The 16,167-nt window shown below is 36.4% G+C and overlaps 2 protein-coding genes across 6 annotated transcripts; both read right to left on the reverse strand.

The window, feature by feature from the left end:
- Positions 1-1,687: 1,687 nt before the first annotated feature.
- LOC108865428 (cysteine-rich receptor-like protein kinase 29) lies at positions 1,688-9,521 on the reverse strand. The gene is made up of 17 exons (XM_018649339.2): positions 9,364-9,521; positions 9,164-9,267; positions 8,958-9,052; positions 8,716-8,854; positions 8,582-8,606; positions 8,220-8,285; positions 8,037-8,119; positions 7,857-7,919; positions 7,536-7,609; positions 6,946-6,988; positions 3,790-6,733; positions 3,434-3,568; positions 3,227-3,357; positions 2,935-3,145; positions 2,586-2,823; positions 2,319-2,469; positions 1,688-2,222 (listed from the first exon to the last, which is right to left on the reverse strand). The coding sequence occupies exons 11-17, from the start codon at positions 4,610-4,612 to the stop codon at positions 1,890-1,892; spliced, it is 2,022 nt and encodes a 673-aa protein (XP_018504855.2). The 5' UTR covers positions 4,613-6,733; positions 6,946-6,988; positions 7,536-7,609; positions 7,857-7,919; positions 8,037-8,119; positions 8,220-8,285; positions 8,582-8,606; positions 8,716-8,854; positions 8,958-9,052; positions 9,164-9,267; positions 9,364-9,521; the 3' UTR covers positions 1,688-1,889.
- A 1,491-nt stretch (positions 9,522-11,012) lies between these two features.
- LOC103941137 (cysteine-rich receptor-like protein kinase 15) lies at positions 11,013-14,402 on the reverse strand. 5 transcript variants are annotated; one of them, XM_048582405.1, is made up of 8 exons: positions 13,482-14,401; positions 12,938-13,102; positions 12,725-12,837; positions 12,382-12,592; positions 12,033-12,273; positions 11,716-11,869; positions 11,526-11,611; positions 11,013-11,394 (listed from the first exon to the last, which is right to left on the reverse strand). In XM_048582405.1, exons 1-8 carry the CDS (start codon positions 14,320-14,322, stop codon positions 11,382-11,384), a joined length of 1,824 nt encoding a protein of 607 aa, XP_048438362.1. In that variant the 5' UTR covers positions 14,323-14,401; the 3' UTR covers positions 11,013-11,381. The 5 variants fall into 5 exon arrangements, 4 of the variants coding, with proteins under 4 accessions (XP_048438362.1, XP_009349604.2, XP_048438361.1 ...); XR_007257668.1 differs by having other exon boundaries at positions 11,302-11,394; positions 11,721-11,869; XM_009351329.3 differs by having other exon boundaries at positions 11,013-11,611; positions 13,482-14,402.
- Between the last annotated feature and the right edge of the window lie 1,765 nt (positions 14,403-16,167).

Genomic DNA, 16,167 nt, shown 5'->3' on the forward strand with positions numbered 1-16,167 from the left:
TGTCAGTTCTGGTTAGTAGAAGGACAGGTGCCATTCAATTAAGCAAGGCACAAAGGGGCCACAGGCAAAAATGGTGCAGAAAATTTCAACTCTAATTCAAATCATGTTTAAATTACAAACATTAAATTTTGGCTGAGCATTTCAAACTAATTATTGTTCACTCCTCTTCGCATGATAATCGTGTTGAAATAATATCTGGTAAATGTTTCGATGCACCTTGAACACGACCACTTAGTATTATTATTTTATTTATTTATTTATTAATACACCTTAAAATTGAGACATATCAATCATATTTGGTACTAATACATACCTATTTAATTTGGGTAATGTTAAAGAGAATAAATTTATAGATAAAATTTACAAACTAAATTATATGTTAGCAATAGGAAATGAGCACGTTTATCAACGTTTAAGTAATAATCAAATCATTAACTTCAATGTTATTTAATTTACAAAATTTAATCTTCTTATTATTACTCATTTAATTTACCTCCAAAACGAGTTGAAATTTTTTGCACCATTTTTGCCCATGGCCTCTTCTGACTTGCTTAATTGAATGACACCTGTCTTTCTACTAACTGGAACTAACATTGTGAAGGCACATATTAAGGCCATAAACTCTATCTGGTCCATTTCCAGCGAAGTATTGTACAGCTTGGAAACAGAAGGATTTGAACTTTGAAGGCAATGAATTGAGCAGGCTGTGGAGGTTTTTGAAACGTACTAATTTCGACTTGGACATCATAAACCATCAAATAATAGTAACATTTGCTTTGGATTTTGTGGGTTTTTATTTATTTATTTATGTTACATATGAGATTAGCATGTCCCATTGTCCCATAGGTCACAACTAGAATTAAACTTCATTGCCTAGCCTGCTCTCCATATGTATGCATGCCTAATTTTCGGACATATCAAATTGAAATTATGAGTTTCATTTTCATTCAATTCGGTCATAAAAATAAATAAATAAATCAAAAAATTAAAAAAAAATCAAAACTTCAACATCCATCCCCGATTGAAAAAACTTTGAATTTCAGACTTTGACGTGTTGCTATGTCATTCAATTGTTTTGTACAAAAGGAAAGAATCGAGTTGTTCACTCGATCCAAGTATTACAAGTGCATGCTTACAAGGATCTTGTTGTATCTTGGAGAGTGGTGCACTAACATGCTACACCGAGGCATTGTCTTCAAGGGACAAAATCTACTTTTAATAACAATGATTACACGCCTCAACCTAAAATCTTGTTCTAATCAAGCATCGACGAAAAGAGGTTTCTACCCTACCAAAGATAAGTATTTTGTCATCATTATATTAGTTTTATCTATTTTAATATTTCAATGTGAAAGACTATTTACTAATATTTATCTGATACGATTTGTTGTAGAAGAAGTAGCATTCGTATCACAAATATTTCGAACCGTTTGCTCGATGGTTGAAGGCTAGTGGTCCAAAAGGCATGCATGACTATAAATAATAGGAGGCCCTGAAAGCCTCTCATAATTTGCGTTGATAGATTCAATGTTTTCTCTTTTCTATGACTAATTCAGAAAACATAGTATTTAATTGGAAGAGGGAAGACATCCACTAGTTTTACCGTAAAAGTTTTCTAATAAGTTATAAGAATAACGACACCAACTTGAAGCAAGAATACAAAAAGATGACTTAACAGCACGTTGAATGTTCGGAAATGAATCGTAATTCCAGCTTTATTCATCGAGTAACTTGGTTGCAGCTCGAAAGCAGAGATCAATTAATTAATAGAAAGATAACTCCCCCATGGAGATAAACAGTTACATATCTAAAGCAACATGAAACAAGAATACAAAATGATGACTTGTGCTGCAAAATAAATAATAAGTATGTTACCATATGGTTCATAACTAGTGAGCATTAGGCTCGGTAATATTTGAAGGCTCATTTGTTGACACATAGACCGAAGGGGTTCTGAATTCGGATTCTTCAGACTCTACCAATGTCAGGTCCGATCCACTGTTGTTTTGCATATGAAATGCAGGTTTTGAGGGTACTGAAAGCGTGACAGAATGGCTATTAAGCATGGATACAACCGAAGCTGATGTCGGTCTGTTGACAACATTTTCTTGTACACAAAGTAAACCAATGTGGATGCATCTCGTCGTTTCGATTCTTGAACTCGTTGTCAACATGGGATCTATGACATTTGAAATTGTAGACTCCCTCCAATTTCTCCAGGCCTAAAAAGTACATAAATATACACAATAAATAAATTTTACCACTTTGCCTTGTAGGAAAAAGAGGGAATCCACTAACTTGATTGTACTATTACTCACATAGCTTAGAAGGCTCTCTCCATTCTCACTGTGTCGAAAGCGACCAATCTTTTTACCACTAACAATTTCAAGAATCAGGACACCGAAACTGAAGACATCCGTTTTTACAGATAAATTCCCATGATGTAAATACTCAGGAGCCATATATCCACTGCATGATTATATTCCAATTTAAAATTTCAAGTTTTTCTTCTTTTGAATTCTAGTGTAAACAAAGCAGAACACTAAGGTGTAAAAGCTAGCTTGCCATGTTAATACAATACTTACTAGGTTCCCACAATTGCTTTTGTATTTCCTTGAGTTTGATCAATAGCAAACAATCTTGCCATACCAAAATCAGCAATTTTTGGGTTCATATCTTCATCTAACAAAATGTTGCTCGCTTTGAGATCACGATGAATAATTCGAACACGAGAATCTTCGTGAAGGTAAAGAATCCCTCGAGCAATGCCTCCTATGATCTTGTACCGTGTATCCCAATCCAAATGCATATGATTGTTGGGGCCTAAATATTATTTCATTAGAATGATACATGTGTGTGCATGTGCACGTGTGTGTCATATTATCTATAAGACGTTACTATGAATTATACCGAATTTGAAGTGAAGAAATATACCAAAAATGAAGTGATCAAGACTTTGGTTTGCCACGTATTCGTAAATGAGGAGTCTTTCTTCAGCTTTTAAGCAAAATCCTAGGAGCCTGACTAAATTTCGGTGTTGAAGTTGAGCAAGTAGCATGACCTCATTCGAAAATTCACGATCGCCTTGTTCAGAATTCTTAGCGAGCCTTTTTACGGCTATAAGTTGCCCATTTTGTAGCCTTCCCTGAATGTGTAAAGGAGAAAAATAAGGAAACAATTCATAGGTAATCTTCTTTCTTGTGAAAATTTATTTATTTTGGTTTACCTTGTAAACAGCTCCAAATCCACCGCTTCCAAGCTTATTTGCATCAGAGAAGTCATCCGTTGCAGATCTTATAGTGTCAAAGTCATATTTCAACGATTCCACAAAACTGATTTCATCTGAGTTATCCTTATCTGGAAAAGGAAACTAATTAAATTGGCAAAAGTTCCAACAGCAGATGAGATAGTGTGACACAAGAGTTGCACTTACCTTCAACTTCAAGTTTTACCCCTCGTTTCTTCACTCTCAAGTAAACGCATATGCTGCTGAGGATGGTCACAAAAGCGATCAAAACCACGACCACCACGATGATGATAATTACTTTTGTGTTACTCTTCTTTGCAGCTGAAAATCACAAGGGTGCGATTATGAAGAATCACACCGTATAATTGCACGGTGATCAAACATTTATTACGTTTTAAGCTGAAATATTACCAAGGCTAATAATTTTAGAACCTCTATTTTTAACCTCTTGCGCTCCTCATGTGAGTGCAGAAAAAAATCCTAATTACTCAGTTTGGAGAGCATATGGCTAAAAGGCAGGAAATGAAAAAATTTCACCGTACCTTCTTTGGGTGCTGGTGCTGCTGGACCTGGAGGTGGAATATTTACTGGCACACCGGCTGTGGACTCAAAGAAAAGACTAACCTCATACCTTAGGTTACAGCTGGGCTTAAGAACTCTTCCTCCTTTCTTTCCACCACAACATGCGGAAATATCTTCGACTGCTTCTGTAAGGCAATGGCTGCAGTTTAGTTCGTTTATATCTGGTGTGCACTGGACAAGTGCATATATAGTTTCACCTCCCGGGACAGTTGCATGACCTGCTGCAAATTTTTTAGTAGAGTCCCCTGATGCAGCTTTTTCAATTAATCTACTCAACAAGGAGTTAAGCACCAGGTCAAACCGTGCAGGATCCTTAGCAGGATTTGGGCCAGGCACAAATTTTATAGGGTCCTCTTTCTCAATTCCGAATATCAAGTTGTTCGAGTATCGAACCATAGCATGCTCTGTCCACATGATTGCTTCCTTTGGATGAGTAGAACAATTTTGCAAGAGAGCATTTATAGAATCTTTGAGACGTGTACGGCAAGCGTCCTGAGAGAGGTCTCCTCTGCACAATGCAATGGCGTTAACTTTGTTGGGGTCTTGTCCCTTGGAAAAATTGTAAAACCCGGAACTGATTTCGGTGTTTGTGGTGAAGGAGGAGAGGAGGCTGTTGAGGTTCTTTTGGTACATGCCGCCGGGCGTGTAGGTGCCGGTATCGGAACATTTCCAGCAGTAGTAAGGATTATATGTGCAGATACCGTCATCTTGGGAAGCGGTGGGAGGAATAAGGTTGAAAAGAATTGGAAAGATGAAGATAAGCAATGATCTTGAGGATCCCATTTCTCTCTTGCCCGTGCAGAAATTGTCAACCTGTCTTCAATGACTGGTTTTCATAGACTAGATGAGGTGGAAGATGCTAAGAAAAATCAAATTAAACAAAAGACCTTTGTTCCTTGAGTCAAATGTCACTATTGACCCTTAATTAGAATTGCACGTTTTGTTCCCTTGACCAATTATGGCGAATAGTATTTGATTTGACTCTCATTACACCAATAACAAGTTTTATCTCGTTAAATATGATCGGCTATATAAATAATTTTATAAGGTCATTATGCTTGATTTTGCACTAAATTTTTTGTTAGTTTCAAGTATTTCATGTTTTTTTTTTAAACACTCTTTCCAAATCTTCTTATATCTTTCTTTGCTCTTTTGTTCTGAGCATCTATCTCATAATCACATTTTCTAACCATATAGATCTTCGGTTCACATATCTAAATCACCTTAACCGATTTTCTCTATTCTCATCTTCAATTGCGGCTACTCTTCCAATGATGCTAGCCACAATTTAGTTTCAAACTCACAACAAATGCACACTTTTTACAATTCATATCAGTCATAACTAGAGATCTCCTCCAATCAAATAGAGACTAATATCACTGAGAAGCATAAACAGAGTAGAATTGCAGTTATGCATGTGGTTCATGTGTATTGGTCCTTGCCATGTCAACTTAGAGTGGTTAAGTTTGTTACAAGTCTGTTAGTTTTTCAAATGTGTTAGAATAACATGTTGTAAAATGACTCTCATTACATTGAATTGAATCCAAACAATTACATTCATCTCTCTTCTTTCTCAGCTCACTTCTTCTTTCATGCCATTCTCTAATCTTTGTATTTTTCTTTTTTGATTAGCCTTCAACTATTAATATGGTTTTAGGGTTAGCGACTCTATTGTGTTTCATAGTTTAACAAATCATTGGTTGGTCACTATCTTGTATTAAATCGAGAAATAGACCAATCCCTTTTTTTTATATTTTTTATATATAATAAAACCTCGAAGAGACCAATTCCATTTGAAGAAAGAAAGATTCTGTATTTTAAATTTCTTTGTGACATAAACTCATAGGTGTCACTGGACTTTTTCTAAGGGGTACCCCTCAAATGGATTTGGATCCTCTCCTGAGCTCAAGGAAAGGATCTTCCTGACCAAAGCACTTGAACTGTTGGATGAAAATTCAACGACTATAATTATTATAACTTTAAAAGGATCCTCCTGTTTGAAATCGTTGAATTTTCATCCAACGGTCCAAATACTTTGATCAGGAGGATCCTCTCCTGGGGCTCAAGGAGAGGATCCAAGTCCCTCTCAACTTTTCATCATTATACGTGGAATTCATGTTTTGGCACCTACTGGACCAACCACAAAGAAGTAATGATGTAATAACGTACTTGACCCTCCCACCGCCATACTTTCAGCCACTCAGAGTTTTCGATATTTTTTATTTCCATAAATTACTGTAATTGTATTGATTTAAAAATGCGTCCGTGTTTTGCGGGGATGTTGATAGATTAGTCGCAACATACATGAATTGTTTCCACATAAAGTAACTAAAATGATATTGAAGTACCTAAGAACAAATGAACAATTGGGACATCTTACTCATGAGATAGGCCAATCCCTATTGAACAAAAGTCATATTTCTTCTTCAAATTGAATTGACATCATTGATAAAGCAATTAAACATTCCTACTGGCAAATAATTGACCGAAGAGTTGAGCAGATATATAGGGATTGGAAAAAGGAAAAGCAATTAAACTATATAATTTAACATAAGTAAAGGACAACTCAATTCTTCGAATTAAACTATATATCTAATTTACCACAAAATTTTAAATTTACAGTTTACTTGATATAAGCACTTAATTTTCCTATTTAAAACAGTTTACCCATTCTTGATAAGTAAAATATAGCTTAAGCTTAATTTATTAACAGCTTAATGCAGTTCAAAAATATTTTCTATTGTGGCAAGAAGGAGAAACTACAGCCAACCGGCCTTTACTTTTTACTTTTTCCAGATGCATATGTACTGTTTACCTGCACCCTCATACCACAAGTCTTGAGCTGTTACCTATCCTCCACTTGCAGCAGTTTTCCTCCTCTGCATGGGAACCTCTACTGCACAACTGGACCACAAAGAGGGAGAAAAACAGTATTAGGAAAACCATCACTCTAAAGATATTTTCAAGACAGTGCACCCAAGACTCCATATATCCACAGCAATGTTTGCACCACTAGAGTTCCGTATAATCTGGGCAAGCAACCGAAATGAAGACTTAAGTAAAACCATCAAGAAGCATGCAAAGGAGGAGAAAAATACAGTAACAAAAAAACTCACCCTCACACACTTATCCTGTGAAGCTCCATTTGATTGCTCTAATCTTCATTAAGAATATTGGTACCAGTCAAGATACATTACAAACTTTAATTAAAGAAAAGAAAAGCCAGAAAAGTAGAAATCCAACACAATTAATGTAATGAGAAGCATATGAAATCATTAAAATAACATATTAATACTACGATGTAATCAAACAATGATACTTCGACATTAAAACTAAACTAAATAGACGCGTAACTTGTTAAATTGGGGGAACAAAAACCTTTGAACTTGGTGCACTGAAGCACACATATAGTCTTAACTGTGCAAACACTGTTTTGAACATTCTGAGATCCCCAAAAATGCGAGGACACTACCAGAATATTTCTGTTTCGAAAGGTGAAAGGAACGTAAAAAGTTGCTCTTAAATATTATTCACTATTCCCACCTTGTATACATAATCAACTGATTTACCATTAAATTTTCATTCCAACTATTCTACCACATTGTGAAACACAGAAAACTGCAGCTCCATTAACAAATTACATTAAATCTAAATATTGAATTGCAAACCAACCATTGCCATGTAATAGATAGTAAAAAATTTGTACCCAGTTCATCCAAGTCAATCTCGATCGGCTCCACACCAAGCCTTCTAAGCAACGATTTGATCTCAGATGAGTACCTTCAAAGACAATTTGCAAAAGAAAATTCCAATTCAAATTTCTTGAAAAGAAACCAAATTTACAACAATATCAACACCTGAATTGTAAACTTAAGTGTTTCTGTCACAATGCTTTGATCCCAAATTATGTTCAGACATTTTGATGTGAATATCTCCACATATGCATATAATATTCATTATATCAAAAAGGGAGTTACCGTTAGTTTGTCATGGCGAAGAAAAGGAAAAAGGTTACCGCATAGCTTACCGTTAGTTCTGTTATTTCATGTTACTGTAAGCTTGGAGCCACTCGGGGTTAGATTCTCCTTATCTGCAATCATACAAATCAATTCCAAGTTCAAACAGTTTTAAAATATATATTAAAAAATAGTACCAATTAAAGAGAAAGAAATGGTAAGTATAAAGAAAGAGGAGTGTGTGTACGGACCTAGAACTTGTGCAACAATTTTCAGAGGCTGTGTAATCCTTAATATCCATGATGAATTTATCAAGCAAGACTTCTCGAGGTTCCTGATATCATTAGAAACTATTTATGTGTCAAGAAAATCCATTATTCAAACTGGAGACAGGTCACAGAAATCTGACAACTTATGAATCGTCTCATGAGCACCTGGGAGTGGGTGAATCCCGGTCTTGAAATATGATGTTTTAAAGAACTGATGAACACGAATATCGGCTGTCAAAACAAAGTAGATAACCAATCATGACCATGCTTAAAAGAAAGAAAAAAAAAATATGGCAGGAGAAAAAATAAGAAAGTGCAAGTAAAGTTTCAGCAGTAATCTCAAAACATTTATCAGTTGTAGCATGCGTTTCTAAATGCCATCTCAACATCCAACATATTACACAATTCCATAGCACACAACAATCCAAAAACAGATCAAACAGTTAGCAAATGTCTGAATTAATAATTTGACCATTAAACTAAACGAATCCGGTGATTTAATGCAAAGATGGACACATTTATAGTACCTTCATCACATGAACAGTTCCATATCTGTAACAGAAACAAAATTTGATGCATCAGGATAATGTTCAAGGAAATGTAAATATTCCCCAAGAAAGCATATCAAAGAAAAGTGTAACAGAAATGTAAAATTTGGCACCTTTATTGTTCGTAATAGCAGGATGGCATCAACTTTCAATCCTGGCACAAAGCCAACAGTCAAAAGGATGTCATAGGTCACATCCTTTGCTGGTATAGAGCAATCTTCATCACTTCCATCACCACAAACCTCTCCCCACCTAACCCAAACAATCACATTTCATCTGAAATCAGTAAAGACTTGAACTTGCTGCAAATTAATAAACAAAAACACGGCATACACGAAAAACACAACCACGAAACCTCTTTGAATTCATGGGTAATAGCATCTCTTCCAAAAATTCCACTTGAAGTAGAAATGATGAATGGAACACTGGACCCCAATTTTTTTTTTATATCTGTAATTTCAAACAAACAACAAAAGAAAATCCGTAACTTGCTTAATTAAAAAGTTATCTAAATTATATACTAATTAAGATTAAGGTGTTTATATGAGTAAGAACACATACATGCTTGCAAATGTCATACGAGACCCAGTTCCAATATTAGCCACAACCAAATGAAGCCGTATCGGCTCAGCGAGAACCTTCTCGATAACCTCCTTCAACGCAACCTATCAATTCCAACACAAAAATTGAGAAAAGTGCGAGAAAATTTGAGCTTGTGATTTTCTCGGAAACCAAACAGGGGTCTAGACTCAAAAGCAAACCTTAAGCGAGGGGTGGGGTGGAGAGAGAGGGCAGAGCTTTGAGGCGAGCCACCGCCTCTACCCTCCTATCCACCATATCTAAACATCTACAGAGACAAATTGTCAAACACCAATGGCTGCGCACATACAAACACACACAGAGACCTATATATACAAAAAGGAATGTGGTATCTATCCATCTCATTTTACTTCTCACATAGCCCTTGATAATTTATGTTTGTTGATTTTCTTTAATTCATTTGATCCGACGGTGAAAAATTAAAAAGATGTGTGAGAAGTAAAATAGAATGTGTGATATCACATCTCATACAAAAATTACCACAAATAAACACATATACACCTATAAATACAAATGGAGTGTCTATATAATCACCTTGGGGAACATCTTCGGTGTGATGGAGGGATTTGCATGAGACTACTTTCTAGTCAATTGGTTTTGTAATAGAACTTTAACTTTCTTTATAGTATCAAAATAGGTTATCTCACGTGTGAAGTTAAACGGTAATACGCACTCCGCATCATTCTGTTATATTTTTCACATGTTAGGCTTGAAAATTTGTCATACATGAGGGAGTGTGTTGAGAATATGTCTCACTTTAATGGAAGGAGGGAACTTGCATAAGCTTATAAAAAGTAAAACTACTCTCTATTTTACCAATTAATGTTATGATGAAACCTCAACTTTCTCTGCTTGTAGTTGAATAGAGACAGAACAAGAGGGAGTTAGGTATAGCTGAGCTGAGTTGTCGAAGGTGTACTAGTTATTAGAATCCTTTTTACTATTTATCCTAGTATTAATTAAGGGAACTGTTATTAATATTAAAAAAAATCTCATTGTATACTCTTCGTAAATGTATTTTTCTTTCTAATTATTAAAATTTTGAAATGCCAAATGAAATTTTAAGGGTGCTAACAACAATTCCTTTAATTAAAGTTTGTACAATTAATCAAATATATACAAGGTGTGATTGTAACAGTATCATGGGATTCTTACCATCAGCCTCTCGGTATATAGTTTTTACAGAAGAACACAATCCCCTCTGGATCCATTATATGGGGATCCTAGGAATTCCCACATCTCAGCAGTACATCATAAATCGTACGGTCAGAAATTATTTTACTTTTATTATTTTAAATTAATCACAAATAGTATCTGACAAAAACTAACTGCACGATATACGATGAACGGTTGATACGTGGGCATCTTAGAATCCTCAAATAATGGATCCGGAGGGGATCTGTGTGATTTATAGAGCTGGGGAGTTTGTCCCAGGCGTACAGCGAGGAAGAAATTTTCTCACTTAAAACATCGTTGTCGTGGATATTTTTTGTTGTAAAAATTTTAAATCCCCGTTGTTTCATGGATCAAATTGGTCATCAAACTCGGTTCACAGTCTAGCGAGAAAATTGAAATTTCCTTGAGTAATTATCTGCATATATATGACACTAATTTATAGATTTTTTAATTTGAGTAGAAAATTACACCAAATTGAGGTATAGTTAGATCACATGAAAAATAACACTCCTACTGAAAGATATGACAAAATTAGAGCATCGGTCGCTAAACGGATCATAACGTATAGTAATGGTTCTTTTGAGTAAACATTATTTTATAATACCTTCCAAAATAAAGGGTTTAAAGAGAAAAATATAAAAGGAATTATTCTAACGTGATTACCAAAAAAGAATAATGTTACAGATTGTAACAAGTTATGGACCATTATTCAAATTAACTCGAAACATATTAAATACATAGAATAACACTACTCAAGTCATACTGCTAGTCATATAAAATTCTGTAGATTCGAGATTATTAGGGAGCGCATGGTAATTAACATTTACCCTATACAAATGACAAGGTGAAAGAAAAGCTGTAGAGATTATAGGATTGTCTCTAAATGCAGCATAAGAGCCTTCCAAAATATTAACCTTATTGTCATCGGTCTCAACGAGGAACATCGATGGAAATGGTCAAACCATTGCCTGAGCAATCTTGAGGACGCACTTGATCATGGTGGTCAACATATCCTCCTGTAAAGAAGGCTGGTTTCTCAGGTTTGGAAAAACTAATAGTTTCACTTTTTAACATAAGAACAACTGAGGACATGGTCGGCCTGTTGTTTGCATCTTCTTGAACACACAATAATCCGATGTGGATGTACCTCAAAAATTCATTTGGAATGCAGGAATCTTTTAACAAGGGATCCATCAACTCCAACGCTTTCGTTTCATTCCATAATTGCCAAGCCTGCAATCAATATCTCTCAGGGATGTATGTACTACTCCAGTTTTAATAGCTACATTAATTAGCTCACGAATATTTTGAATAAGCATTTCAAGTAAAGAACTTACATAACCTATAAGAGTAGGTTTACAATTTGTTCGATGAAAGCCTAAAAAGTTCCTTCTCCCCGTTATGATCTCAAGCAGAAGTACTCCAAAGCTGAAGACATCCGATTTTACTGAATACAACCCTTCCATAGCATATTCTGGAGCCATGTAACCACTAATTGCAGGACAAAAATGGTTGACATATATTAGAGTTTAACAAATATATACTTTTCTGTTGTCTATTTAAAGATAAGAGTTAAGTACATAAATTGAAACAAATAATTGGAACTTAAGATTACTAATATTAGATAGAGGTATTTGTATAAGTTGAAACTTACTAAGTACCGACAATTCTTTTGGTATTTCCTTCAGTTTGATCATCAACTCCAAACATTCTAGCCATCCCAAAATCTGATATTTTCGGATTCATGTTGCTATCTAATAAAATGTTGCTAGCTTTCAAATCACGATGTATAACTCTAAGCCTCGAATCTTCATGAAGATACAAAATTCCTCGAGCAATTCCTCCAATTATCATGGTGCGGCTCAACCAATCTAGTTGTTCTCGTTTTTTATTTTCTGTAAATTTATCAAGTTCAAGTAGTACTTACTGAAGTTAGGAACTAAAAAGAATTATATTTACAGACACAAACGTAAATGTATATTCATCAAATGATGTTCACATACCAAATAGAAAATAATCAAGGCTTTTGTTGGGCACATATTCATAAACAAGTAAGGTTTCTTCTCCTTCCAAGCAAAATCCTAAAAGCCTGACAAGATTTCTGTGTTGAAGCTTGGCTACCAATACAACCTCATTCTTAAATTCTTGTACACCTTGTCCGGAGCTTTTTGACAACCTCTTTACTGCTATTTCTTGTCCATTAATAAGCATTCCCTGTGAGAAGGTACATAGTACTTTAGTTTATCCAACAATTCTGTTGTGATCTAAGCAACATATATACTATGCAATGTTGGATTAGTAGAATGACTCATGAACTAATGCATTATATATTTGTTGGGTTATCACCTTGAAAACTGCACCGAATCCACCTTCGCCTAACTTGTTATCTTCGGAGAACTTATTTGTGGCAGTTTCGAGAGTTCCCAAATCAAATTGCAAGGACTCAGCCGTCCTCATATCTTTTGCATTGGAAAGAAAGTTATGATCTTATGCCAGACACATCAAAACAAATTCAAAATTTTCAGTTCTAACTTTTGGGTTTCATTTGTTTTCCCTTACCTTGCTGTTTGCCATTTTCTTGTTGCAGAGCCTCATCGTTCTTCTTTCTTTCTCTTCTGCCCGGGAGGCAGTAGCCCAATGCTACAAGGACCAGAGAGACAACTAGAAGAGCAATTACAACACTCACAACAACAATGATAGTTACAGAGGAGTGTTTCTTTCTTCCTGCGGTAAGAACAGTTTGAGTTTTCTTGTCATAAAGCTCTTTTTGTGCTTTTAAACTCACAATTTCCATTGATTAATTTAACTAGTTGAACATGTTTGTTTTCTGAATACTGTGTTCTTTCCCTTTATAATATACTTACTCTTATCCACAAAATATCCATCTAATGACCGATAAGATCGGAGGTCATACGTATATCTAAATCTTGATTTAAAAATATAAAAAACGAATTAACAACAGAACTGTTATTGGTACTCTCAATCTAAATCTTGATTTAAAACTATAAAAAACGAATTAACAAGAGAACTGATATTGGTACTCTCATCATTGAACACTACAACTGATGGCATAAATCTTTTTTACGCGCACAAGGTACTTTACCTATAGGTAATCGCAAATTTGGTTGTAGAGTACCTGGAGGAAGAGCCTCTGGCGTGGGAGGATGCTGTGCGTGGGTCCAATTGATGGCGTAAAAGAGGGTATTATTGTACCAAACATTACAACTCGGGTATACCATTCGTGCCCCTGGGCATGCCAATTCACACATATATAATGCTTCTTCTGTAGCATTTGCTAGACACAGTTTGCAATCTGTAGCGGAGAGGTCCGGCGTGCACTGCGCAAGGCTGTACACCGTCTCATTTGACCCTTTAACTTTGGCTTCTTTGGTTGCAAAGTGTTTGCTGTTATTGGCAGTCTCAGTGGTTAGCTCATGCAAACTAGTTGCCACTACCTGGCCATATCGGCTTTGCCCTGTTTCATTAACCACGTTGTCCAACACGCCCGCTTCAAGCGAACTGTTCATGGAGAAAAGTAATGTCTCATTCGAGTAGCGTACCATGCATTCGTCGTACCATATGATAACCTCTTTTCCATCTGGGCAGCGTTGTGGTGCCTCCATGATTGCTTCGGCCACGCACTCTTTGCAAACGTTGGTAGAGACATCACCGCGACATAGAAACATCCCATATGCCTTTTCAGTTGAGTTTCGGCCAGCGGTAGCAGTGTAAAAGACGGTGTCAGTACGTGTGGCGTTCGAGGAAAGGAATTGGAGAAGTTGACGGAGATTATGTTGGAAGCTGTCGGGGTCGGATTCGTATACTTCGGCGGGGGTGAAAGTGGTATTGTCTGGGCACCTATGGCTGAAGTAACGAACTGCTTCGCTTCTAGCGATCAAACTCATGAGAAACAGAAAAGGGATCGTAGACATATTCCTCATCATCTCCCCCTCGCTCTTAATTACAAATGTTGATCATATATTCCTAAGTTTAACAATTAGTGAATGTTTGAGGTAACTAGATGGCAATTGCAAATTCACAAGCACGGCTTGTTGACCCTCGAGTCAACTATACCGTGTGATTCATGAGAAAACAATTAGCACACGTTTTGTTGAAATATTTAGATCAACGGGCCCAAGGGTCCTCGCTGGTAATCATATTTAAACACAAAAAAAATTCCCCACTGATGTGGGCCAACACTTATCCCTGGTGAACGAGAGATTTTTCAGTGTGATCAGCATACAAAGTGATACATCAAGTGTTATTAAACAAATATTGGGATATGTGTGCTAAAAAGTTAATAACTTAAAAAATAAAATTTCCCACCATTCCTATTAAAACATGTGGTGTATCACTTGTGTTCCTGTCACAACTAAAAATTTCTCCTTGTGAACCCCTTTTTAAGGACACTGAAACTGTCCCAGATTTGATAACTACCACATACCTAATCTGTCAGGTGTGGAGTTTTACTACAAAAAAAAACTTCAATATTAGTTAAAGTGGGGTTATCATATTTAAATTTAAAATTTTCTTTTTTTCCCTAACGATGTGGGATTGCCAACACGTTTGGCTTCAGCCTTCAGCTAATGTGGATGCATCGCAAAGCACGTGCTATTACAGCGCGATGCATTTCAATCAATTTTGATGTACGCTTTACTAAATTGCAGCTTCTTAGAAATTGATTCATTGGAAACTTTAACATGATTTGAGTGATAAAATCAATTGGTAACTTTAGGTGGACGAGGACCAGGAGCTCTTGGTGCAGGCGCCGGTAAGAGCAGTTCCACCGGGAGGTGGTTAGGCCGGCACTCAGCCAAAAAACAAGACTGGCACTCAGCCAATCCACTCCAGCCCGTTCCATTGCCTGGCACCCAGCCCAAGCTGGTCTCCAGGCCAGCCCAAAATTGACAGACCTTGAGACCGGTCGATCTGACGTCAGCGTGGCGTCGGACGGCATATGATGTCAGCCTTTTTTTTTTCTTGCGCCAGAGAGGGCGTTGTTGTGGAGGTGAAGAGCGGAGCTGGTCGAGGCGGGAGAGGGTGTCGAGAGGGAAGGAGCCACGGAGGGAGAAGGACGGGAGGACGAAGCGACGGCATCGGAGGTGTGGAGATGCAGGAGGATGAAGCGACGGCGTTGAAGGACATGAGGTGTAGAGGAGCTTGTTGTTGAGGTTGGCTTGGGATTTGAAGGACAGGAGCGCAACGGCGTTAGAGGAGGTTTGGAGGTGGCGGTGGGAATGGATTATCTGTGCTGGGTGGATGGCGTGCAAGAATGGAGGGGAAGGGAAATGTGGAAGATGGGAAAATAATAATATTTTAATAATAATATTATTATATTTTTTTTATAAAGTCAGAAAATAAAAATAAAAATATTATTTTTTATTATTTTATAATAATAAAAATAATATTTTAATAAATTGACTGGGCTATTTTATTTTAGGGATGGAGATGCTTTAGCCTATTACTATTCACTAGAGTAGATTACTGTTCACTTGAGTGGATAAATGCGCTGGGTGCTGGCGCAAAGTCTTAGGGGTGGAATTGCTCTAATGCTGTGACGTTTTGGAGGAGTTGAAATTTTTTGCGGAATTGAGGCAAAGCCTTGGGATCTTCTTGACTCATTAACACAAGTAGTTGAATTTTGATCCAACAGCTATAATTATTATAACTTTGGAAGAACCATCTATTTGTAGTCGTTAGATCAAAATCCAACAGCTTGTGTTATTCAGTTGTGCCCCTCTGGGCCTTGCTTAATTGAGTGACACATGTCTTTTTACTAACTACAACTA

Source organism: the organism of the source record quoted next, unplaced genomic scaffold, assembly GCF_019419815.1.
Source record: "Pyrus x bretschneideri cultivar Hongxiangsu unplaced genomic scaffold, Pyrus_bretschneideri_v1 Contig19, whole genome shotgun sequence".
In the NCBI taxonomy this organism is placed as follows: domain Eukaryota; kingdom Viridiplantae; phylum Streptophyta; class Magnoliopsida; order Rosales; family Rosaceae; genus Pyrus; species Pyrus x bretschneideri.